The 26590-nt window shown below is 42.7% G+C and overlaps 2 protein-coding genes across 3 annotated transcripts in view; one reads left to right on the top strand and one right to left on the bottom strand.

Annotated features, from left to right (window-relative positions):
• Nucleotides 1–16489, bottom strand: part of ptpa (protein phosphatase 2 phosphatase activator) — a 30076-nt gene extending 13587 nt beyond the window's left edge. The window contains exons 1-8 of one of the 2 annotated variants that reach the window (XM_026174566.2): nt 16335–16489; nt 13632–13741; nt 11731–11817; nt 11255–11380; nt 11051–11168; nt 10631–10730; nt 9778–9902; nt 7402–7502 (exon numbers count right to left, since the gene is read on the bottom strand). In XM_026174566.2, coding sequence (XP_026030351.1) covers nt 7402–7502; nt 9778–9902; nt 10631–10730; nt 11051–11168; nt 11255–11380; nt 11731–11817; nt 13632–13741; nt 16335–16407 — 840 coding nt within the window. In that variant the 5' untranslated portion in view covers nt 16408–16489. Of the gene's footprint in view, nt 1–7401; nt 7503–9777; nt 9903–10630; nt 10731–11050; nt 11169–11254; nt 11381–11730; nt 11818–13631; nt 13742–15710; nt 16138–16334 lie in introns of those variants that run through there. The other variant, XM_026174565.2, reaches the window with a different exon arrangement.
• A 159-nt stretch (nt 16490–16648) lies between these two features.
• crata (carnitine O-acetyltransferase a) lies at nt 16649–25924 on the top strand. The gene is made up of 14 exons (XM_026174564.2): nt 16649–16850; nt 17749–18039; nt 18611–18729; nt 19463–19516; nt 19664–19829; nt 21240–21414; nt 21497–21675; nt 22159–22259; nt 22484–22603; nt 23232–23354; nt 24684–24819; nt 24979–25041; nt 25226–25363; nt 25538–25924. The coding sequence occupies exons 1-14, from the start codon at nt 16824–16826 to the stop codon at nt 25751–25753; spliced, it is 1908 nt and encodes a 635-aa protein (XP_026030349.2). The 5' UTR covers nt 16649–16823; the 3' UTR covers nt 25754–25924.
• The last annotated feature ends 666 nt before the right edge of the window (nt 25925–26590 follow it).

The following is a 26590-nucleotide window of genomic DNA, read 5'->3' as shown; positions in this document are numbered from 1 at the left end:
CAAATTACTTTCCAAAATATACAGAATGCTTTCTAAAACAGATGAATCAATATCACTTCCTATTGCAAAATGGGAAGCGGATTTATCAGTTAACTTAGACCTAAACTTCTGTCTCAGATTTGCTTAAAAACCTTTCATCTAATTAGAAATCCCAGTCTTCAATTAATTCAATACAAAATATTACATAGAGTGCACTATACAGGTCATCGGATGTTCAAGATGGGCTTTACATCTACCAACAACTGCTCACACTGCCAAACCAATTCACCGGACAATTATATCTACGCTCTTTGGTTCTGTCCACCAGTTCAGAAGTTTTGGCGCGAGATATGTGAAGACTTATCGAAGTGTCTGAAATGTAACATTCCAACTTCCCCCCTAGTGTGTTTGTTGGGCAGCTTAGATAATGTCACTTCAGAAAAGAATATCGCCCATATGGTTTTCACTGCCCTATGCATAGCCAAGAAAACAGTCCTCATGAACTGGAAAAATAAAAATAATCTTAATTCTAACCAATATAGAAATTATCTATTAGATTACATTAGTCTTGATACAGCCTCTGCCAACACATCAGATCAATTGCTCTGGGCTCCTTTGATCAGCTCCATCACCTAGTGGGGGTGGGGGGTCATAGTTTGGTCCCGCCTTCACTGTTGTGATTGGTGTGGGGGTAGGGACAGGCTTAGGGCGTCGGGGGGTTCCCCGGAGGCATCTTCCTTGGGGGGCTCAACCCGGGGTAGCGGTCATGTCCGGTTAGGGGCTCTGTTGGCTCTCAGGTGACTGTTTCCTCGCGGCTGCGTGCAGCGGGGCTAGGGGAGGGTCTGTGCTGACGGACGTGGGTTACTGACCTGGTAGCCTGGCTGCCCCTGGGTGGGTCCGGGATGGGCGTGAGGTTCTGGGGGCGCTCCGTCTCTGGGCTGGGGCCCGGGCCGGGCCTCGGGGGCTTGGGTCCTGGTTGGTGTGTTGCCGGGGTTGTGGGCGGGTGGGCACTTGCCTCCCCATCTCCAGCTGCCTCCCTCTTCCCGCTCCACCACAACCACCCACACATGCAGGACCTTGGAGTAGGGGTATGTCACCAGGGTGCAGAGGAGGCTATCCCCCCCCGTCCCCTTCTGGCTGCCTCTGCCTCAATTTTATCCCACAACTTAGACATTCACATTACTCACACTCTCATTACACATACATATAGGATCTTGGGGGTGGGCACGATACACGGAATCCAAAGTACCATCAGGGTGTACACCCCACCCCTGGCGTCGTTGCCCACCTCTCAATGTTAAATACACGCAGACATTGAGGGCTAGCAGGAGGGACTATGCACTTACCTGCTGCTCTCTGGCAGGTAGCTCCATGCCCTCCTGGGTTTTAAATGCACCTTAGAACACACATGCATCAACACTACAATGAGTGGGTGGAGGGAGGTTTGGAGTCTTCTCTCACCCCCATTCTCTGCGGCCTGCTGGAGCGGGGGGGCTAGGAGGAGGAGTTGGCCGTCCGACTGCGGTCTGGGGTGTGGGGCCTCCCTGCTGCTGCGGAGTCGGGGCGGTCTGCCTCCCCCCACCGCAGGGAAAAGGGTAACACCACCTGGGTCTGGGTGCAGTTCCCCCCTCCAGGGGCAAGGGTACCTAGACCCGGTTTGTAGAGTACGCTTGGGGAGTGTGATCGTGTGTACAGCGTCTCTTTATGTCTGTCTCCACGTTGGTTGAGTGTGGAGTAAGTGTATATGAGAGCATGAGGGTGGGAATGGATGTTTGTATCTGTGTGTGCCTGTATGTCTGTGTCTATATGTCAGGTTGGGTGTCAGACGCCACCTCTCTGGGGACATTCCAAGGTTTGGAGGCCTTTCTCCCCCTACCACCACTTCCCCTGCCAGTGGCGGACTCTCTCAGACATCGGTGCGTTGGTGGTTCTTTGTGTCCGGGGATGGGCGTCCAGGTACACACCGGCTCACTCCTTGGCGGGCGCTTATCGGGGCCTGGGGCTCGCTCGGGCCACTTCGGAGGTGGGGTGCCCCCGGCCTCTCGGCCTAGGGCTCGGTCACTCAGGCACGGCTGGCTGCCGGCGGAGCTCACTGCAACTCCCCCTGGCTTCTGCTCCACGGCTGCTGAGTGAGCCCTCATCTGGGACTCTCCTCAGCTCTTTCTGGGACAGTGGCGCGGCTGCCCCTCTGTTGGTCTTCCTTGGTCTCTTGTGTTCTGGGGGCCTCTGGATGTCTGGAGTTTTGATCTCCTCCATACCTACTTCATGCCCTGGAGGACGGGGCTGTGCCCCCCCCCCCACACACCCTCTAGCAGATCATTACACGAAGGAACCTTTTAAAAAAACAAACAAACAAAACAAAAAACAAGCGCGTCCATGCTCACAGGTGTACACACGGGTGCTCACACCCACAAACTGCACCCTTTTTGGCTGCTACCTCAAAGCACACTGTGTTCTGTTGATCTTATGTGCTGCACAATAATGTTTAATATTTAGTATTTACTGTCATATTCCCATATATCATTGTGATGTTGTTTATTCTATTACTCTTGTTCTCTTCTGCTTGCTTTCTTTTTTCTTTCTCAGCAGGTGATCCAGGTGATTGATAGATGCATTTTTTTCTTCTCTGCCCGTTCTGTTGGTTTTTGTCTTTTGCCCTTTTCCCCCGTCCCTCTTCTCAGCTGTTTCTCTTTCCCTCTTTCTTTCTCCCCTTCTTTCCCCCAGTCAAGTCTGTCCGGTATTCAGTAAGTGAAAATAAAATAAACAATAAAAGGTGAATCAAATGGACCATTACGGCAAGGCTGGGATGGTCAATTTGGTAAAGTAAATCCGTTGGGCATCTTTCTTTGCCTTTAGACAACAATTCTGATGGCAAAAGAGCCAAACGGGACAGGCAACAACAAAAAAAAAATCATCTTGTGATCTTTCAGGGTTTTAGATGTTGCTGAGCTGGTTGGTGCTTTCCTTATTTTTAAGTGTACCAGACTGTTGATATGGCCACAGCTAGAGTTTCTTCTTCCTCTCTGACAGGTTTGTTTTGGTTTCACAGCCCAATGATGGGCCTCCCTCACTTCCATCAACATCTTCTTGGACCTCATATTGAAAGTTCATGCGAAAAGCTACCAGTTCAGTTGAAATCAGCTTCAGATCTTTAATCTGCTTAATTCAATTATGACACTATTTCCTGGTGAACTGTCCAATTACTTTTCAAAAGGAAGAGTATCTGTATCAACTACCGTCTGGTGGCCTTCAGACTGAATGCAGGTTTTAAGTATTTCGGCAGGGACTTCCTTTTTCAGACAGCGAAGTTACGTCCATGTGCTGCCGATTCAACTCAATTTTATTTTATTTTATTTATATAGCACCAAACAGACAACAACAGTCACCTAAAGCTGCTTTATACTGTAAGGCAAAGAACCTACAATAATAAGGATGTAATACTTGTGTTAGAGCTCCTCAATTAAAGTCTACACTTCAATCACATTTGGACTGCTTGGTTTATAAACCACTGTGGTGGTGCACACAGGCAAAACTAGAAAAATTGCGCCATTGTCTAAAAACTTATGGATTGTCTCTTAGTCTGTTTCACTTCAGCTAACTGGAGCCCCTGAGTTGAATTTCTCGATCAGTTTGTGTTTGTGGTGTTGGCATCTTTGGAGATTCGCACTAACAGAATCTTCAAGAAGTCTGAGCTCCAGTTTTGGTGGGTGAAATTGTTTGATTTTTTTATCTGTGCCTGTGTGATGCCATCATACAGAAGAAAACATTTATTCTTCCTTTGCAATGACATGCTATGGTGTTGCTGAGGTAAGTGTGGTGCGGCTGGAAAGACTTTCTTTTTTCCCCCTCAATCTCAAAACCTTTTTAACACTGAGACACAATACATATTTTAATGGGAATATTCTGGTAGTTTCCACAGAGGAAGATCTGTTGCTTTAATACAACTTTGACAAACAACCAAAGACAGCCACAAACATACAGAATCAGCCTCGTGCTTGTTGTGTAGGCTAGTATCTAATCAACACACTACCTGCTTTAAGTTTCACATAAAAACTAACCAAAGTTGAAGAAAAGTGATAAAGAAGAAAACAAAAGCTTGAAAAAACAAGCTGTGAGCCAGCTGACGAGCTCCGCGGACACAGCGGCAGCATCCTTCCATGACCGTGAGGAAGAGGAGGAGGAAGAGGAGGAGGGAGAGGTCAGGGAGGAGAGGGAAGGAGGAAAAGGATGTAGTCACTCCACCGACGCCCTCATCTACTTCCCTCCCCTCCTTTTCCTCCAAAAACCCCAAACAAAGCAAACGGTTCCTGCTCTGGCATGTTCCCAACAAAATCCATCTGCCTCCTTTCTCCCACCTCCTCCCTCTTCATCTTCCTTTTCCTGGACAAAACCACATTCATCTGTGGTCCAACTATTTACTTCTAACAGCTAAATCTACATGCAATGTCTCACGACACACACAGATTGTATACCAATCAGAAATGAGATTAAACCCCCTCTGATGAAGTGGTTTATAAAAATCTTAAATGCATTTACAGTGGTCATGCTGTCCATTAGATGGCAGCAGCGCACACGTGGACAAACCCACGTCCTATTGTGATGCAGAGCGAGGAGACTGTTGAGCCAAACAGTGAAGGTGAAGAAACAAAAATAAAAGCTGGGAGCTGACGTCCTGCTAACAAAGGTTCGCTTAACCTCTACATCTACAAAAAGGCCAATTCTTGAAAACACTAGTTTTCCAATGTTTCTTTCCCTCTTAAAAGGTTTTTGCTTATTTTTTAGCTTTTTTATTGCTTTTGATCTGAAATAAATCACAATCACAAAATAAACAATATGACTCTTCTGTTAAACCAGCTTAAATGTGATTAAAGGGTTTTTTCAGCTGCTCCTATTCATGAAAATAAAATCTGATTGAATGCAGACAAACTGCTTCAAAACACGTGTGTATCTACAGGACGGTGACAATACATCTACAAACATATGTTACATCTAAAATGCTTAGTTGTACACTGCTAACAGTATAGAATATGAATTCACTGGTCAATTTATTAGGCACACCTGCTCAGATGGTCGTTAACCGAATCAGCCAATCACATGGCACCAAGTCTGTGCATTTAAGCAGGCAGACATGCTGAAGACGACCTGCTGAAGTTCAAACCGAGCATCAGAATGAGCAGGAAAAGTGACTGGAAGGCAGCTAACTCAAATTACAACCAAGGTGTGCAGAAGATCATCTGAATGCATAACATGAAGCAGATGGGCTAAAGCAGCAGAAGGCCACACCACTCCTACGCCACTCATGGCAGGTAAGACCTGCACAGGCTCACCGAAACTGGACAACAGAAAATGAAAAATGGTGCCTGGTCAACACGAAATTGGAAATTTTGACCACCGTGTAGCCATCCTATGATACCCACTACCACAAGCATAACACACCATGAAACAAATGTTAAAGGACCTCAAACTGGTTTCTTGAACGTGACATTAAATTCTGTTTTCTCAAACAGCCTCCAGAATCGTTAGGATGTGGTTGATCAGGAGACTTACATCATGCAGCTATCATATTGACCACAATTTCTATCTTGCATGGCAAGATTATACACAAAGTTGATGCTATGAAATTAACTGACCTCAATTCAAAATTTTTTGTAAAAGTTAAAATATTTCCCATCAGGCAACAATCAGAAATGGAGGAGCTGGAGCTCAGAGTCGAGGCTTTTAGATTGAGAGAGAAAAGTGAACTAAACTGTTTGTAATGGTAAGTTCTGAAAACATGTTTCCGTAATTTGATACCAGCTGTTGGTTGGAGTCTTCCCCCTATTTGCTGTGGGAGGCAAATATTCAAACTTTGCTTTATTTCTGTTACAAGAGAAGAGTAGAAATTCCTGTGAAGTACCTCTAAATATAGTCAGGCAACCAGAAAAGAAAAGAAAAAGAAAATTATGATCTGTCATATAACCCTGTTTAAAAGTAATAACATTTAGTTTTAACAGGGGTGTAGGATGGGTCATAAAAATATGTCCCAATAAATAAACACATCCCAAAAACGTTGAACTGAAGCAGGTTAACAAAACAAGGTTGTACCAAATAGGGCTGCCACAAACGATTAGTTTGATAGTCGACTAATCAGATCATGCATCCACTGGGCGTAAAACGTACAGCTTATTGCACCAGCATGCGTCTCCTTTTATATAGCTATCATTAGCTTACAGCTTGAAGTGTTTAAGGTATGTGCTAACTGAAAATAAAGACAAGATGATAGTTTATTAAACTTTTAAATGAAATTTGCAGATTGTCTCGGTGGAGTTTAATAAACTCAGCTGTCTGTTCTTTCTATGTAAAATTTAACAGGACACTGGAGTAAATTCTCGACCATTTCACACTTCTGTTTAATCAGTTCTGTTTGACGTTTATTCAGCTGTGTAAAAACTATAACTTTAATCTCAGCCAAACCAATTTACTGAGGAACAAATAAAACACTGAAAAAAGCCAAACAATTACATTTTTAAATTATCTGAGTGACTTATATATCATGTTTAACCTGAGTAGGGAGATCACTGTTCTCGCCGGCTCTAGTGAGCTCTAGTGAGCCTTGAACCCTCTAGCTATTGAGCAGGTGGGTAAGAGACATCTCCGAAAACGTCGGAGCACTTTTGCAAATATGTGATGTCTTGATAAACTGAGCAGATATTTGAGATTTACACAGCTACATTCTCGCCTGAAAATATATTAAACGTTTATTTTGTGACCCAGAAAGAATAATAAGAGTAATATTAAAACTAAGTAGCTGCCGCCATTGTTGAAAACTGGAATTGGCTGGGCCACTTTATGAACTCTAAGATAGGTTGGGCCACGAAGGATACACCCGACCCATTCTTCAAATCTGGGGAAATGAAGGACTCATTTTTCGGCCACGTTTGGGGGAGTCTTCGAAATTTGGACAGGCTTCATCGTGTCGCTATAACGTAATTGGCCTACAAATGCGGCATCCAAAGGATGCGGCCGCTAAATTTGGACACAGCTATGAAACCGGACACTGCTTCTTCTTCTTCGGGGTTTAACAGCAGCTGGTATCCCAGGACATGTAGTGCTGCCATCTTCTGTTTCAGTCCGTTATTACACTCTTAAATACTACCACTTATTCCTGCGCCTTTCGGGATCTTACAAAGCGTCAACCGACGCGTCGACTATTAAATTAGTCGTCAACGATTTTAATAGTCGACGTAATCGTCACTAGTCGACTAATCGTGGCAGCCCTAGTACCAAATGAGGCAGAACAAACTGAAGTAAAAAAAACTAAAATTAAATTTTGTGGAGCACAACCTAGAGGACCTCAGGCTGTTAATATTTCCTCTAACCAGTGGGTCACCCAGGTGAGTAAAATGACACAGGTGGACGTTTGCTGGAGTTTGATTTCCCCACCTCATTGATGAACTTGATGCACTCTAGAAACATGTAGTCCTGATGGTGCTCGTTCACCACCCGCTCGTCGACAAAGTGCCGAGGCTCCAGTGTTGGGTGATCTGAGGAGGAGATTTGGACCGTAAGTGCACATGCTCAACAACGCGTGTCACTATGCACCTGAAGTACAGCAGTTTTAGTTCATTTTAAGTGTTTTTAAAGAAAAGAGGGGGAAAAAAGGCTACTTCCCTTCTTAATTTCATATTCATTTCAGGCACAGAAGGCCCACCCACTTATGTTTACGAGGGACAGCCAATCAGAATAAAGGTGGGCTTAATCTAGGAGGAGGTACCAATTTGTTATACAGACAAAGGGTGACTTGAAGGGCTGCTTCAAGGTCCAGGATAAGATAAAGAAGGATTATTTTAAACTGATGATCATGCAAAGCTACTATAAAAGAGTCCAAGTACAAAAATATGGAGCTGGAAAAGTTTAGTAGCGTCCTGCTGAAATATGGAAGGCCCTTCCTGAAAAAGATGTCTGGACGGTGCATATGATGCTCTAAAGCTTGTATATACCTTTCAGCACTGATGGTGCCTTTCCACTGATGATGAACCCACATACCATCAGAGGTGCAGGCTTTTGAACAGAGCGAGAGGAACATTTTTTTTAAAATCTGTTTCAGTTAGTAGATGCAGTGTTTTGCATCATCTTCTGCCCACCTTTGCTTCTGATAAACCTTTGAGCCATGTTGCTAAAATCAAATTCCAAATAAGCTCCTATTTTTCTTAAAAATGTCAGTTTTCTCAAACACCTGAAGTGGTTTCTGTGTTCTAATTTGAATAAAATAGGGGTTTATACGATTTTTATTTACACTTAAAATCATTGCCTGCGTTTATAGAATCAGGCTTTGATATTAAAGTGAGCTTCAACCTTCACACGTTGAAGTAAATAATGCAAGTCTTGCAAGTGTTTGCATTATTTTTAAACTGGGTTATGAGTGGTGTTTTTTTTGTGTTTTTTTTGTTTTTTCTTAAAGTTTAATGTAGTTGGGGGTTACGAGTTAAGTTATGAGAGCACAGTCGTGGTAAAATAATTTAAAAGTACCAAATTTCAACTTGCATATGTACACTTTGAAGGCATGTAACTGTGAGAATATTTAAAGTATGAGGGTAAAACTGCCTCATTAAATAAAGTTACTGTACATGAAAAAAATCAGCTGATTCATGTGGGAGTCACTGATTTTTCACGCACTGACCCAGATATAATATGTTTACTGTTAGCAGCTGCAGTTAGGCTGGTATGTCTGCCTCTGATCGATAATGGACTGAGGACCCCTAGTGTACAGGGACAGTCACTGCACGACATGTATGCAAACTTAAAAAGCCTTCACATTTTCAAAATGTAGAAAATAAAAATAAATAAACAAATAAGTGTGTGTGTGTGTGTGTGTGTGTGTGTGTGTGTGTGTGTGTTATACACACACACCTATATGTATAGTTCAGCTTAGGTTTGAGAAATTTACTCATACTGTGTTGTCCTGAACTTCTTAAATCTTACAATCTGACAAATACTGCCATCGTCACCATAACAAGCAAAACTATCCATGAAACTTAAAAATGACACTAAAACATAATACTTTTATGCTAAAAGTGAACAGAAATGAGCAAACCCACATAAAGCAAATAAAAACGAATGAAAATACAAAGACCTTCTGACAACAGCTGCCCACTCAGCCAACCTCAATGAGACACTGTCTGACACCAAAATTGAGGATTATTTTCTTTTCTCTTTATCTAATTGACATAAACTAAAACTGCTAATTTACATCTGTCATCTCACATAAAAACATTACACCAATCAAATAAGACAAAAAACCATCAGATAGAAGTAAGATGGTCAAAGGTACAAGGTTTCAGCTGAGTCTTAAATGTGGGAATAGTAGACTGCTCCTTTATTGCCACTGGAAAACTGTTTGAGTATTTATTTCCTTTTACTGACACTGCAGTTTGTCCTAATCTAGAGCATCTATGAGGCACCTCACAGTTCCCTCTAGTGGTGGCCAATAAGTTATAATCTTTGAGGTTTGCATCATATGTTAAGTTCCACAGGAGAAAAGACACCTTTCCTGGAATAAGGTACATGGATCAGGTAGCTTCTTCCCTCGAAGCCACCAGTTATGTCATCCTTAGATGAAAAATTTCTTCTCACTTCTATCTCAGCTTGTAAATAATCATGAATGAGCTGAACAAATTGATTACTTTAAAGGATTTTTTTTTTTTTTGGAAATGGAGGAAATGAAGGAGTGCTCAGTTTAGACTTAACAAGCAGACTGGTCTAAAGATGTAGAGGAAATCTCATGTGCTTCCCTCCACAAAAACACCTGATGGCTCTTACCTATAAACTGGGAGCTGCCCCAGATGAAGGGGAGAAACTGGAAGTCATCCAGCCCCCAGACACCCTGACTCCCAGCCGGCTCCATTCTGTAGGTCTTCTGCAGTTTCCGCATCACTTCGAGATACCTGAAAACACAATCAGGACAATGTTCACGTGCATGTAGTAGGGATCAGTCTCAGCAGCGACTGTTTCATTCTGGCACAGGTCTGTAATAACGTCAGAAATAATGTTATTAGAAAGAGAAAGAGAGCAAAAACTATGGAGAGTGTAATAAAAGCAGGGAGAGTTTAAAAAAAAGAAGAGAAGTGCGTGGGGAGTATAATAAACAGTGGTGCAACGGATCAAAAATCTCACGGTTCGGATCGGATCAATTTCGGATCAGCAAAAAAAGAAAAAAGACAAATTTAACATTGACTTATTGAAGTATTTTTTTTCCTGTTAAAAACATTCAACTCAAGACTCATTCCACGCAATTATTAAAAAAAATTAAAAATGATACAATATAGGGCAGTACAGTCTTTGTATCTACCACTCAATTCAATTCAATTTTATTTATAAAGCGCCAAATCACAACAACAGTCGCCTCAAGGTGCTTTATATTGTAAGGTAGACCCTACAATAATACATACCGACCCACCACGCGCACCATACGCATACTTTTTTTTCTTCTTTTTCAAATCTTCGGATCACGTGGGATCGGTTTGGATTATGGATCAACCGTGATCCGTTGCACCACTAATAAACAGGGAGCAGTGCTTTTTGGTAAATTAAAGTTTGTAACAAAATCAGATTTTTAAACCTGAACATTTACCATTGCATTAACAGCATACTGCAGTTTAGTGTGACAGCTCACCTGTTGAACACCTTAAAGACGATAGCGAGCTGATCATCCACCCTGAGCGCTCCAACCTTACAGAGACAGCAGAGGAACGCTGCGAAAGCTGCTTCATGACCTGAAGAGACAAACGAACATTAAACAGCTGCAGGATTAGTCTGCAAAGTGTGTGAGCTGCACTCAAACGCACCGCTGAGATCACTTTTCGGCATCTGACTACAGCACCAGGTCTGAGTTTTACTGCTGCTGTAGACCAGAGCAATGCTTTGGGCCAGCACTGATGAGACGATGCAAAACTACTAAAGAACAACAACAACAGCTGCAACAAGTTCAGGTGGAGCAACAACTTTTTTTTGATTTGTGGAGGAAATAAAGATCCGGTAGCAACATAACCAATCAAAGCTAACTGATAACTGGAGTGACATAGAGCACTGTTACCTGTGCCGTAGTCTATCCTGGTGGAGTTTCCCACAGACTCTTTGAGATAGACAGCAATCTCCGGAGCTGCTGCACGTTTATCAGCAGGGAGGACCACCGACACCAGTGCCTCTGCTTCCTACAAACAAAACATACAAATAAATTAACTGCTAGCCACAGCCCATGTGCATGGATGTGTGTTAGAACATGTGTGAGCGTACCGACCTGATCTAGTTTGGCGAACCAGGTTCTGTACGCCTTATTTCCGAAGCGTGACGGCTGGTCGACGGGAGGCGTCTCATTTATCCATCGGTCCAGAGTTCCCAGAAGATCCATGAGCTTCTCCACCGTCTGGGAAAAGTAACAAGGCAGTGACTGCAGCAGGACCATCGTGAGTCGGGGTAGATAACAAACCAGCTCAAGCCTGTTGGTTTCTCTAAAATCGAAATTCTTTATTTCAATGCTTTCTTCATTTTTGTTGCTCTTACTTGTAGTGTGGTTATATGTGACACATGCACGAGGCCACATTTTCTGGTTAACATCACCAAACTATCAGCTTGGCACTTTAAAATGCACCAAATATTCTCTACAGACAAAGTTTAACCTGACAGGCGTTAAATGACAGCTGATGCTCTGCTGCGTTTCTCTTGCTACGCAGCAGATCTGCTGGTTTAGTGTACAAAAACCAGCAGATCACGTACCTCAGACACTTTATATTCACATGTGAGCTTCTTTCCCTTCACACCTTCGTTCAGCGTCAGAATAAAACCTATGTAGTCAGCGTAGGCCTGAAAGCAGAGAGGCAAGTTAAAAACACACATCAGACCAGTGTTCCAGCAGTATGGCATACATGTGACTGCTAAACATTTGATGTTAACTTGTCCTCCATTTTGGCAATGTGACAAACAAGGTGACTACGTAAGGTCAGTCACACAAGCCTAGAGAACAGTCTGCAACCATCTGGCAACTAGGGCTGGGCTATATCATACCGTTCACGGTAATACCGGTGTAATTTTGGGCAACGATAGGAAAATGAAATATCGCGATAGAATATGGGTAAAACGCGCATGCGCAGTGCCTTTGTTTACATACGCGTATGGCTGCGATGCAGAATGAGAAGAGCGAAAGCGGATCATTGAATGAAACAGATGAACCAGAATTAGTTTGTAAAAATGCTCCAACTTCAGTGGTGTGGAACTGGTTTAGCTTTCGCCCGTCAGATACGCAACAAAGCACTATTTTTGGTAGAGCATGCTAGCGGGCCGTCGTTATTACCGTGTTGTTTGGAAAATACGGCACACTTAAAATCAATCCTTTGATTTTTCTGAAAATCAACAGGTCCCCTTATAATCCCGTGTGCCTTATGTATGAATTCTGGTTTTGTTTACTGACCTCGAAACGGTTTTATGTACACGGCGCTCGAAAATCTGTCAAATGTTTTAGTACGACTTTGCTAAGCTACAAACACGCACCGCTTGATGGATTGTCGGAGCAGTACGGCTATCGTAGGCAGGAGCCTCGCGGAGTGATACGTACAGTGCTTCAACATAATATTACCGTATTGTGTGTGTATAACCTCTTTTTAAGTTTTGTGGATAGTATACAAGGTTATGCTGAGGATATGTCGGCCAGTTTCCACTGGAAATGCCTTTTATTTATTTATTTATTTATTTTTTGTTTCACACATGGTACAGCAGTAATTCCTTTCCCATACGCAACCTTTTGGTTAAACTGTCAGCAAGGAATTTGCACAACTTTAATCCACATAAAAAAAAAAAAACAGCAGCTTGTTTAAGTGAAAATACATTGATGGGGTTTTTGCACTAATAAAGTTGTGGAGTTGTAAAGTATTTTGTCTAGTGTCAATTATATCGTCAGTTATATCGTTATCACAAATTTTCAAATGTATATCGTGATAAATATTTTTGGTCATATCGCCCTGCTCTACTGGTAACCACTGGTGGCAACGAAAAATTAGTATCCTCTAACAGGTTTATTGAGTGTTTGCTGAAGTTTGGAGAATTGATTACTAAAGTCAGTCAGTAGGGCCCCCCACCAGCAACCATGTCATTGGGGAAAAAAACAATTTTATTAGGGAAACCACCTGGTGATGGATCTGGTTGCTAGCAGATTGCCACAGCTGCCGATATTTTTCATGAGGAGGACTTCTCTTCAAACACTCTGGGAAAAATCCTTTGCTTCCAATTTTGAGATCTTCTCCTCCTATATCAGAACTCATGTGAAGATTTTGTCTGAGTGGCGAGTGCTTGCGCCCTCAGTGCTGGCAAAGTAACCAAGGAGGCGACCAAAACTGGAAAATCACTGAATACTTGCTAACAAGTTTGTTGCAGATGACATCTTCCTCACAAATTACAGGCAACAGAGGCAACCTGGTAGCATCCAAAACAATCAGAAGGCGGTTTCTGGTGGAGTGCCCTCTACAGCACCATCTTTGTCACCAATTTCACCATGTGACAGCCGAAAGCCTCCAGAAACGACTCACAGCCACACTTTTCCTTCATAGTCGATGGTTATATCACGTTCAATATGACAGACAACTCTCGAAGAAGACGCGTGCACACGCCCACAGGGAGGAACCAACCTGAGAGCGCTTCCACTTTCCCATGTCAGGCACCATGCTGATTTCTTTCTTGGGCACCATAAAGGTGAAGCTGGCCCCCTCCTCGGGGGCTTCATCTTCAGGAGTGGATCCTAAAAAATAATTCAGAACAGAGAATTTTCATGACATCAGTGCATAAATAAGTAATCCCCATGAGCCAAAAGCTCCGGCTGCACACTGCTCTTAACTAAACTTCAACCACTCGAGCTGATAAGTGATGCACCAAAAGCTACAGTTCCTCTAATGTCCACTAGAGGCTCCATAAGCAAGCCAGTCCCCTAGAGTCAACATCTAATTTCACCCTCTTGTCCTAATATGGTCACGTTGGCCTCAAAAACCTAAAATGGGGGCGAATAACAATGAGGCTGAGTCAAAAACCAGTGGGTGTTTCCATCTTTTCTATACAGTCTGAGATGTAAACCTGCACTCTCTGTAATGTCCAGCAGGGGGTGGCTCCAGGTTGCAAAGATTAGACTGTATAGCCGTTTATGAGAAAATAAGCCTACTTCAGTCTTGATTTATGATCTGAGTAAACACTTTCCCGATGATGTTATGGACTCAGTTACCAAAACAAACATGAAGTTTATTTAGTAAATGTTATCGCCATTTAGAGTCAAAAATCAATCGCTTTCTCACTTATGTTTGGTGACAGCCAAAAAGTTAAACTCAAAGCATCAAAAACAGATTTTTGAACTAGTGGGTGACATCACAGTTACATTAATCTTTTATATACAGTCTATGGTTAATGCTCTTTCAGCTGCTCCCTTTAGGGATTGCCACAGCTGATCATCTGCCTCCATCGAATCCTCGTCTGTCACACCAACCCTCTGCACGTCCTCCTTCGTTTGATCCACGAATCTTCTCTGTGGTCTGCTTCTTTTCCTTCCATGTTTAACATCCTTTGTCTCCCACACGTTAAACCTGATCGGTCCCTCTGATGTTCTCCTTTCTGAACCTGTTCATTCTGGTCAACCCCAATCAAAATCTGAACATCTTCATCTCTGCCACCTCTACCTCAGCCTCCTGTTCTTTTTTGTCATCGTCACCATCTCCTAACCATACATCACAGCAGGTCTTACTACTATCTTGTTAATATTTACTTTCACTCTTTTTGCTACCCTTCTATCACAAATCTCCGACACCAGTCTCCAACCTCTCTTCAGTGTTGTCTGGTGCTTTGTATGGTTGACAACCAGGTATTTAAACTCATCCATCTTCACTACTTTTATTCCTTGCAGCATCATCGTTACACCTGCCCCTCCTATTCGCACACATGTATTCTTCCTCTTCTCTCCAGACCCTCCTGCACCTGTAAACATTATAGTCCACAGAGACCTGTGCATCAACATCAGGTCTTAAATAATCAGACCCCATCTTATCTCAATGATCTTGTAGTACCGTATCACCCTATTAGAGCACTTGGCTCTCGCACTGCAGGCCTACTTGTTGTTCCTAGAGTATTTAAAAGTAGAATGGGAGGCAGAGCCTTCAGTTTTCAGGCCCCTCTTCTGTGGAACCAGCTTCCAGTTTGGATTCGGGAGACAGACACTATCTCTACTTTTAAGATTAGGCTTAAAACTTTCCTTTTTGCTAAAGCATATAGTTAGGGCTGGACCAGGTGACCCTGAATCCTCCCTTAGTTATGCTGCAATAGACGTAGGCTGCCAGGGATTCCCATGATGCATTGAGTTTTTCCTTTCCAGTCACCTTTCTCACTCACTACGTGTTGATAGACCTCTCTGCATTGAATCATATCTGTTCTTAACCTCTGTCTCTCTTCCACAGCATGTCTTTTATCCTGTCTTCCTTCTCTCACCCCAACCGGTCGCAGCAGATGGCCGCCCCTCCCTAAGCCTGGTTCTGCCGGAGGTTTCTTCCTGTTAAAAGGGAGTTTTTCCTTCCCACTGTCGCCAAAGTGCTTGCTCATAGGGGGTCATATGATTGTTGGGTTTTTCTCTGTATCTATGAAGCGCCTTGAGGCGACTTTTGTTGTGATTTGGTGCTATATAAATAAAATTGAATTGCAAATAAGCTCAAAGACGACCGCTGATGTAAACCCACCTTCAACCCAGAAGTACCACGGTTCTTCTCTTAGCGCCCTATTATCATAAGCTTTCTCTAAATCCAAAGACACAGTGAAGCTCCTTCTGACCTTCTCCATCAATACTCTGAAAGCAAACACTGCATCTGCAGACCTTTTTCTCTGCTTGAAAGGATATGCCTGTTCACCGACATTCAATACCTAGTATTAGTAAAGTAATTTAATAATCTTTCCAGTGTGTTTTCAACAACTTTATTCAAGCACAGGAATCGAGGTCCCCTTTAAAGACGACACTAATCAATGTGCTGACTCCGGTTAGCAGCCAGAAAGTACTGAGTACTTTTTACTCACTGTGTGCAAGCTGACACCTCACACACAGCCAGGTAAGGAGACTGTGTCTCTGTCAGACTGTGCTAAAGTCTGCTAACATCACCGTATTTGCGCCACAGAGTTCAAATACAACCAGCCCAGGTGGAGAACCTGCAGTCAGTGAGTGTGGACAACTCTTGGCTTCCAGGTTCATCTAACAGTCCTTAAATCAAACCCTAAAGCCTCGTTTCTAAAGGTCACTGCCTTGAAAGCGTCAAATAAACATCACACGACACACTGCTAACGCCGAGCACGAGCATCAAGCCGAGCTTTACCTGACTGCTGCTCTGTTTCCGCCATGGCGAGCCTGACAGTCTTCTTCGTGGTGTGTTTTCCCGGCAGACTCATTACTCATGGCTCAGTACTGCCCCCACATGTTCGCATACTGAGTGGCACCCCAAGATTTCTCAAATTGTTGAAAATCAAACTTTTATCTTAAAGTACATTTAATGCTTTCGTATAGTGGAGGTAAAACGAGAAACTAAGAGGTTACATCGAATTTGTACTTATAAGTGCGCATAACTGCTACTCTGCCACTTATTTATTGCATCTGGGGCAGCCGGCCACCCCGGCTCTTTTCCAGCTGAGTAACTTTAGCAGATAAAGCACTGAGCAGCTGCAGAGAGGCTGTGCAGTCAGGCTACAGCACCGCCCGCCTGACGGATAAAAAAAAATAAAGCTGTGTAAGATCGTGGTGGCCGGACTCTGTGCTTCATTGGACTGCTCTCTGTGTTTTTGTGGGCGTTTCTACCTCCGACTGCAGAATGTGGGGCATTTGCAGCAGATCTGTGGTGAGTAACGGCAGCTTTAGCGGACTGACTGTTGGTTTGTTTGTGTGTCCCCCACCCCCCGAGTTCAGCTTTCACACTCTGACAGAATTAATGACATCCACGTTAATTAATTCACCCGAGACTCGATTTTTTTCTGAGCTAGAGTAAGTTAATTAGCTCGCTGCTGCTACTAGGCGGAAAATTCTGTTTGTTAGCTGTTAGCTGTGGCTAATATTTAACGCACCGGCAATTACAGAAGTGGGTGAAAGGTGAATTTAGCTCAAAGACAGTGGAACACCAGCGTGACTGCAGCTTTAAAGATACCTTTAATGTAGTCCAAGCCTGTGTAAGTTGGATTAAAAGCAGATGCTACAACATAAATACAATAAACCGATGAGATTAGCATGTGTGCACACCTTTTAAACACATTAAATACTCTTTGGTTGAATCATAATCTGGTTTTGTAGGTTTGCTGTTGACCCTCTGCTCATTATCCTGTGATGTTAGTTTTCCCCATGAAACTAATATGCAAAGCTGTAATAACTACAGAGGTATAAAGCTGGTGATCCATACCATGAAGTTATGGGAAAAGGTTGTTGAAGCTGGGTTAAGGAGAGAGTTGAGGATCAGCAAGCAGGAGGGTGACTTCATGCCAAGAAAAGAGCACTGTAGATGTGAGGTTTGCTTTGACAGTGTTTATGGAGAAGTGGCTATAGAGAAAGCATATGATAGGGTGCCAAGAGAGGAAATGTTATAGTGCATGAGGAAGTCAGGAGTGGCAGGGAAGTATGGGAGGATGGTGCAGGACATGAATGAGGACAGCGAGAGGTGGTGAGATGTGCTGTGGGAGTGGCTGATGATCCGCTGTGGCAGTCAAACCTTTTGTCTTAATGTCATTTCTCTTATTTCTCTGTTAAAGGTGGGGATGATGAAGCCCTGCGGTTTTGTGAAGACCAGTTTCTTGGTCAAACCGGTATCAGCCACTCGAGCCGCTGGCCGATACTTCACCCACCAGAAGGGGCTGCCATGCCTGCCTGTCCCCACTTTGCAGCAGACCTGTGAGCGATACCTTGCCGCCCTAGAGCCCATTGTGGAGGCAGACGAGCTGAAGCACACCAAAGGGCTGCTGGAGGAGTTTCAGCGAGCTGGAGGGCTTGGAGAGAGGCTGCAAAGGGGTCTGGAGAAGAGGGCATCCAAAACTGAGAACTGGGTGAGCTCAAAAAGGGGACCTTGTTTTTGGCACTCTGGTCCTTTAAATATATTAAACTAGACTTATGGTGCTTATTTCCACCTCCATACTCTCATTTGTGGACTCTGCTAGAGTAGCTTTGTTTGAATTTCAGTTCAAAATAATACCCCTTTTTCTTACTTTGGGCTTTTAATTCTTCCTCTGTGTGAAATAAGTCAGATTTCACTTCCTCACACTTCTCACAGCCAACTTTCTTCTGATTGGCTGACCCCTCTCAAAGAACAGGAGGGTGTGACTTCTGTGCCTGATTTGACCATATTAATGATATTCCTGTATGACATCACACAGACCTAAGAGTAGAAAAAAACTGACTGTCTAGAGCAGTTTCTTCTCAACCTTTTTTATGCAGTGTTGATGTCAGACGTCCTGCCTCATCTTAGTTTTTGTTGTTGGTGAGGGAGAGGCTAAGGGGTCTTTCTGTAAGATCTAATATTTCTTCTTTAAAGGAAAATCTGATAACAAAGTTATTTTGTGTCCTTCTTCTTGGTGTGTGATCCACTCAGTGCCTATCTGTGTGTTTGTCTCTCTTTAGCTGTCACAGTGGTGGGTTCTGGTGGCTTACCTCGACTATCGTTTGCCTGTGGTCGTCCATTCAAGTCCTGGGTTGGTTTTGCCTCGCATGAACTTCAGTGATAAGAAAGGACAAATAAGGTGATCACATGCAGCTTCTTCCAAATGTCAGAGTCTCTTTATTGCTCTGAATCCCAAACAGGTTTTCGGTGTCTCTTTCCCTGCAGTATAAAGTCATGCACCTTGATTTCCCTGATGATGACTGAATTGTTTGTTTTTACAGGATCTGGTTGGGCCAAATTAATTTTGTCCATTTTTTTTTTGGCTTTTTGGAAAAAAAAAAGATGCAACAAATAGATTTTGACTAAATGTCATGTTTTTAGACTAAAATGTGAACGCCACTGAACATGTGGTGTTTAGGGTTAGGTCTGAATCCATGTGTCCATCATAAACACATTCAGTTCAGTCATTGAAGTAAATAAAAGATGTGGATCTTTGAACCTTCCTTCCTTCCTTCCTTCCTTCATTCATTCATTCATTCCTTCCTTCCTTCCTTCCTTCCTTCCACCCACTCATAAGCTTGCATCATCTTCCTCTTCTTCTTCTACTCTTTCGTCTACTTTTTCATCTACTTTTTTATCCTTCATTTCCTTTTTGTTCTCACTCTCACTTCCTCATTTCCTCTCCCTCCCTTTCCCCTATTTTTTCCTTCTTTTTATTTCATCTTTCCTTTCCTTTACTCCTTTCCTTTTTTCTTTTCCCTTGTCAAAGTTTCATGTTTTTTCAGCATTTTCTTTGGCATACCCTGTGAATCTCTGGGCTCCTGTCACTGAAACTCAATAGATTATATTGATCTCTGTCTATCTGTCTTCAGGTTTGCAGCTAAACTGATAGCAGGCGTTTTGGACTTTAAGACAATGATTGATAAGTGAGTACGTATTTTAAAATGTGGTTTTTATTCAGTTATGTTCAGCAGGGATGAAATTTTATATTTTAATGAGATAACATGATCCTGAATACGTTTTAATCAGTCAAACCGAAGCATGCAGTAAATGATAGAATATTTTTCTTTCAGTGAAACTCTTCCGGTCGAGTACCTGGGAGGGAAGCCTCTCTGCATGAATCAGTACTACGAGGTGCTGTCATCATGCCGGATCCCTGGTCTGAAGAGAGACTTGGTGGTGAACCACGCCAAGAGCTCACGACCCCCCAAACACATCACCGTAGTGCACAACTTCCAGGTAAGCAGCTCGCCTTCTGCAGCCTGACGTTAGAGATCAGCAAACACGGTAAACTCGAGTTTTCCAGAGTACACTCGGCACTTTCATGGGTCTGAACGGAGCAGCCACGTGAAACCTGTGTGGTGTTCTGGCCACGGAAACAGGCCGGCAGGCTATGTTTGAAATAACAGATGTTCAGAAGTCCAACTTTTTGTGCGATGGTTAGCATCTTCCTCTGCCTTTTGTGTGCTACCAAAGGTGCCTTTGACGGTGCAAAATGTTTCGTCGACATTGTTGCGTTTGTTGGGGAGAAAACTTACAAACATACAGTGCAACACTTCAGAGTCAAAATTGCACACAAAAAATCAGTGAGGACACGAAAGGTGAACGGCGTTATACAAGGGGACCGCTGTAGTTATTAGTTTGAATTCTTTTTTTCTTTTTTTTAATATATATATAATTTTTACTTGCTCTTTTAAAAAAAGAAGGATTTCCCGGAGGAACCTACTTGAGGGATTAATAAAGTTTTATCTAATCTAAAACCACCGGGGCTGAAATATCAAAATGCATAGGCTATGTATTTTCTCTGCTTCAGATTTTAAGATTTTGAGTGAACACACTCATAGCTTGATTGAACAGTGATGTGTTATCTTTATCACCTATCCTGACTGGTGATAATAAATGAAACTAGATGAGTAAAGCGATCCTGGATATGTTAAACTTGCTTTGTAGTTGGCACATCTGAGCGAGCATGGCCTTTAGCAGTCCTGGCACTGCTTTACGCATTTTAGAAACAATAGAAAAGCACAGTCAGTCAGTCAGCCATCCTATTTATTAAGAGTCTAACTGCTTGCTGTTGTTAGTAATTAATTTTAAGGCTGAGAGTTTTAAACACTGGGACCTTTTTGGGGGGTTTTTTCTTCACTGCATCCAACATTAGGGGGCGATATTCAGCTAATGCCATACAGTATTCCAGGGTTTGTTCCAGGCTATTAGCCTGCAGTTAGCATTACCCCCTAATACATTCTTCCAAAGTAGTAATATTTATATAGGTTTGCAGATCTATACCCACAGACATAAACCTTTTGTGATTCATATAAAAGGAGGAACTGAGCGCTCTTCTAGTTTCAGGATCATTTCCTTCATCTTTTGCATTTTTGATTCATAAAAAAAAAAACAACTTTGACTGGGCTTGTTTTTAAGAAACAAATTAGTATATTAATCACTTGTGATGGATGAATGTTTGTATGTCACCCTAGTAGAAAGATTAACAAATCCCCCAAAGTTACCACTCTAGCACTTTTGCTTCCTAATTTAAATCAGGAACTATTCAAAGAATGTGTTAGACACAGGTCTGGACACCAGCTTTTGTTGCATCTGCATCTGGCAGACTGATTTCTGACTTAACCTCTTTCTTCCACTTGGATCCAGTTCTTTGTGCTGGACGTGTACAACAGCGACGGAACTCCGCTGACTGCAGATCAGCTCTGCGTCCAGCTGGAGAGGATCTGCAGTGCCTCAGCAAACTCCAACTCGGAGCCTGTCGGCATCCTCACCACGCAGCACCGAGACTCGTGGGGCAAAGCCTACCTCAACCTCATCAAAGGTGAGCCAACAGGACGCTGACTGTGTTATGAGAGCTGCTAGTCTGTGGAGCAGTTTAGTCACTTTTTGTTTTGTGTGTGCAGATAAAACCAACAAAGAGTCGGTGCTGGCTATCCAGAGGAGCATCTTCACACTGTGTCTGGATGGAGCGATGCCTCGGGTGTCTAATGAGCTTTACCGCAGCTGTGCCGCCATCCAGATGCTGCACGGAGGAGGCAGCCAGTGGAACAGTGGCAACCGCTGGTTCGACAAGACGCTGCAGGTGACCTGCACATGCATACAACAGTGATCACAAAAGACAGCAACAACCTCATTAGACAGCCTGCACGCCAAGGTGTCTGTACATGCAGATGTTTCTCTCTCACTCAGCCTAAATTCAGCTTGAAGTGTTGTAAGAGAAACATCAGTATTACAGAAGAGCCTTTAAATCCCTCAAACTCTTAACAAACAACAAGTTTAACTGAAGGAAGGTGGCTGTATCTTAGACTGCAGGACAGTTTTAGCTGAAAAACATGAGTGGATGCATGTTTTCATGCATCAAGACATTTGATGTTTCTGAACCTGTCTCCTGCAGCAAGGCCTGGTTTCCTCACCCTGGTGGTTTGGTCTCTCTTCAGTGGGCTTTGATGTTTGATAAACTGGAACTGTGGTTACTGTAATAATAATATAATAAGGCCGTTAAATCCCTCAGCAATAGAGAAAACGTGCAGTGTTTTCCTTAAATGTTTTTTCTTCTGTCTTCCAGTTCATTGTTGGAGAGGATGGGGCGTGTGGAGCAAACTACGAGCACGCTCCGGCTGAAGGTCCACCCATCGTAGCCCTGATCGACCACGTTGTAGAGTACACGTAAGTAGGTCACAGATTATCTTCAGTTTATTTTCATAGAGGAACCCTTTAGAGCCTCTGGTATGGGAATGTTCACCACAGCGTGATTGGACATGTTTGAAAGCACTACATTTGTTTCAGTTGCTCTCTGCAGCTCAATTTCCATCTCATCCACTCATTCAGATTTCTTTTTCTGGTGTAAACACAGAGTCTGTGTATGTTTTATTTTCTCTTTGTGTTTACAGGAGGAAGCCTGAGATGGTGCGGTCTCCCATGGTGCCTTTACCCATGCCGCGGAAATTAGACTTCCACATCACGCCGGATATCAAGAAAGACATCGAGGAGGCCAAGAACAGCATGAACACGTGAGGGCAGCTTTTGGGATGAGTATCATGTTTGGGCAATATTTTATTTTTTCAGGACAATATTTGTGTTAACCCAGGTATAATTTGATATAGATTTGAGCAGTTGTGTGTAAAACAAACATAAAGAGATAACCTTGTTCAGTACTGACATGTGAATATGAAAAAGCTAACATATGGGTTGTGATTTTTTTCTTTTCTTTTCTTTTTTTTTTCTTGATTTTCTTAACTTGTGTTTTTTTTCTTGGGGACTAAAAATGAATCCAGTTAGAAGCTTTACCCTCTTTATCCAAAGTTTTCTTCAAGCTTAATCTGTGTGACCTAGCTTATCTGTATCGGTAGGACAAAGCTAAATATACTGCCGCTTTAATACGCTTTGTGGCCAGTTTCACATCTCGCTGAGCTCAGCAGATTGTTTACAAGTACATACTGCCCTCTGGTGGGGCTTTTGTGCAGCACACAACAAGGCAAATGGAAATATATCATCTCCTTATGAAAAGGAAAGAAGAACATCTTAATATGATGATACTGAAAATCATAGTCTAAATACTCTGGTACAACAATGTTGTCCAAACTTGCTGACTGCATACGTGTTAACAGTCAGTGTAAATGTGACATCTTTCCCTTACAGACTAGCCCAGGACCTGGACATGAGGGTGATGGTTTTCGGACACTTTGGAAAAAACTTCCCAAAAGCCCACAAGATGAGTCCTGATGCCTTCATCCAGATGGCGCTGCAGCTGGCCTACTACAGGTGAGGCGCTGGTTGGTGTTAGTGCCTGGCTTTCTAACTGTAGCACAGAGGTTGGACTAGGGGTGGGTTTTTATAATCGATTTATCGATTAAAATCGATTCTGACTTGGATAACGTGAAATCGATTCATTAAAATCCTGAATCGATTTTTTTAATATAAATTTATTTTTCCCGAAATGCCAGAATCTCAGGTGAAAGATCACAAAATTTCAACAACCACCAAACAGCTAAGACAGTAAATGAGAGCGGGTACACGGATTCTGCACAAAGACTTAAACACACAGCGCGGACCCGCCGACGGATCAGAATCAGTGAGATGTCGCCTTTCTCAGCTGACGGTCGGGGTTGAAAGCCGACAGCTTGCTGATTCTGATCTGTTGGCGCTTTGTGTCCACGCCCTTTTTGCGCTGATCATAAAGCTGTTAGTTTTATCTCTCTCCAAACAATATTGACCGAACCAGCAGCAAAAGAAGATCCAAACTACAAATGTAAACTTTTTAAAATTATGCAGCCGTGTCTCTAACAAAACCGCTGTAACTTCAGAGTTAACGTTCATGTGTTGATTAATGGTTTTCTTTCATTTTTGATGTACTGCAGAATATTTTTATAAATTCCCAGGTCAGGAAAATCACCTTCATGTTTTTCTGTGTTTTATCTTCAGCTACTTTGACACAAAGGCATCTGCTGTGATGCTCACACCTTTGATAAAGTCTTGCGTGTGTCAGCTTCCTTTTTATAGATACAAAAATATGTAAATGTACTGATCTGAATTATAATATTTCTGACTGTCAAAATTTCCCAGATTCAAATCAAATTGAATTGAATCGAATTGTGGATTCGGGACCTTGTGAATCGGAAACGAATCGATTCTAGAAATCAGTGACGATACCCAGCCCTAGGTTGGACATCATATGAGCCATTGCTCTGTCTGTGTAGGGGCTTTTAATTTAAAAATTTACAAGATTTTCCCTGTTATTCCTCTGTGTGTCTTCTAGCCTTCTTTATCATCTCAGTGCAGCTAAACCCAGGTTATGTAAAAAAATTATTATTTTTTTAAAAAGGTTCTGCAAGATCCTCTTAAGCATCTCTCAGCAGAGAGATGATTTTGGGATGCTTCTGTAAACTGCTGTAATCGGTAGGATTACAAGTGTCATCTTTATTTAGTTTCGTTCTTATATGAATTTAATATAAATATAAATTCTTCTGTAAATCTTAAATCTTAATTAAATTAACTATGTCTTCTGAAGTGGAGCTGTGACTGAACATCAGAGCAGTTTAATTCCTCATTTTTGTTCCTGGAGGTAAAATATCCTCTCCTCTCTCCTTGCAGGATGTACCAGCAGTGCTGTGCCACATATGAAAGCGCCTCCCTGCGGATGTTCAGACTCGGTCGTACTGATACGATACGATCAGCTTCACGTGCCTCAGCCGCCTTCGTCAGAGCCTTTGACGATCCCAGCAAACAGGTCGGCCACCAAACTGATCATACAGCGGCCAGGAATGAATGTTTTTATTTGATTTAATGGCTTGTTTAAATTCAGGTTTTATTAAACTAGACTCGTTAAATGAATGTGAGTCAAGTTTAATGCAAGTTTGATTTTTCCATCTTCTTCCTGTTTACACAGAACTCTGAGAAAGTGGATCTCATGGAGAAGGCTGTAAAGGCTCACAAGTCATACACTAACATGGTGAGTGCTCACAGCACTGGGACTGTAAAAGGTCCAGCAATGAGCACATCTCTGCAGTGACAGTAGAGGTGACTCTCGCCTCACATCTACAGTATGGGTGCAGAAAGTGAAGGGACCTGAATATTTAGTGAATCCACTGGAAAAAAAAAAAAATCATTGCTTTTGCTCTGTCTCTCCTTCATAGGCAATCAGTGGTCAGGCCATCGACAGACACCTGCTGGGTCTGAAGATGCAGGCCATCGAAGAGAACCTCTCCGTCCCTGATGTCTTGAAAGACGCCGCCTACACTAAAGCCTTACACTATCGACTGTCTACCAGTCAGGTATACAACAATATTCTGAAGCAACACATGCAAGTAGAAAATGTGACCCTGCGACCTTGGCGGTTTCATGTATATGTAATTCTTTTTATGTAACTTGAGCAACACAAACTCCAGATGAGTTGAAACATCTAAACGTCCTGCAAGCTAACCTCTACTTCTTATATCTTCAAAAAGGTCCCATCCCAGACCGACTGCGTCATGTGCTTTGGCCCTGTTGTCCCCAACGGGTACGGTGTGTGCTACAACCCCATGAACGAACACATCAACTTTGCAGTGTCTGCTTTCAATAGCTGCAAAGAAACAGCCGCAGCACAGCTGGCTCAGGCAGTGGTGGACGCGCTGCTGGACATGAGGACACTGCTGGAGCAAGCGCCGAGAGCCAAACTGTGAGGCTCCAATCGAACGTTTCCGGAGATGAAACAAATGCTGCAGTGAGACAGTCGATTTGTTTGATTTATGATGCACTTTAAATGAGACTGAATCAGTGAGAACTGCTGTCCTCCACATTTCTAATGATTTTATGATGTTACTAAAAAATAAATAAAATAAAATAAAAAATCACAGAATGAGTGAAGCACATGTTTACAGCATGAAAATTTAACTGTTTGGTGGTTTTGACTGGATATTTCACCATCACATGATCACCTGATCAGACCGAAAACCAACAAGTCAAAACTCTTTGAATCTTTAAAAAAATAAAATTAAATTAAAGCTGCAAGCAGCATTATGAGGGCCCTCACACCGCGGCACGTCGAGCCACGACCAACACCTAAAACCAGCACGTCCGATCTGATGTCACATTGATGGAATTCATGCATTTAACCACCAGCTTACTTTTCATCTCGGTCAATCATGATTATTATAGTCATCCTACTAGGTGGCGCTCTAACCAATACTGACAAGTGGCATAGCAAACATTTCCGAGCTCAAGTCTCATCATGCCTGCGACCTTCGGGAGAGATTGGACATTGTGTTTTTGAGTGACAGCAGATTACTTCTTTTTGGCGAGTGACTGAAACTCTACGTGCCGCCATGACCACCCCGTTTCCCTGAACGTAAAAAGCTTCGCAATTTAACATCACAAAGGTCTTTAGATTCCACACACTGGAGATTGGTTCAATATGATGAAATCACTTGGAGTTTGTCAAAGTACGGTGCCTGAAAAGAGGGGAAAATGTCACCGAAATTACACATTAAATTTAAAATGGCTGACTTCCTGTTGGATTT

Source organism: Astatotilapia calliptera, chromosome 7 (genome assembly GCF_964374335.1).
Source record: "Astatotilapia calliptera chromosome 7, fAstCal68.1, whole genome shotgun sequence".
Taxonomy (NCBI): Eukaryota; Metazoa; Chordata; class Actinopteri; order Cichliformes; family Cichlidae; genus Astatotilapia; species Astatotilapia calliptera.
Note: the sequence above shows the minus strand (reverse complement) of the source record. Positions and strands in the feature narration are given on the sequence as shown.

Excerpts from the sequence above, each read along its gene's own strand:
- crata (XM_026174564.2), top strand. The coding sequence starts at position 16,824 with ATGTGGGGCATTTGCAGCAGATCTGTG. Across the intron at positions 23,355-24,683 it reads CTGCAGCTGGCCTACTACAG|GATGTACCAGCAGTGCTGTG; the intron begins GTGAGGCGCTGG and ends CTCTCCTTGCAG. Across the intron at positions 24,820-24,978 it reads TTGACGATCCCAGCAAACAG|AACTCTGAGAAAGTGGATCT; the intron begins GTCGGCCACCAA and ends CTGTTTACACAG.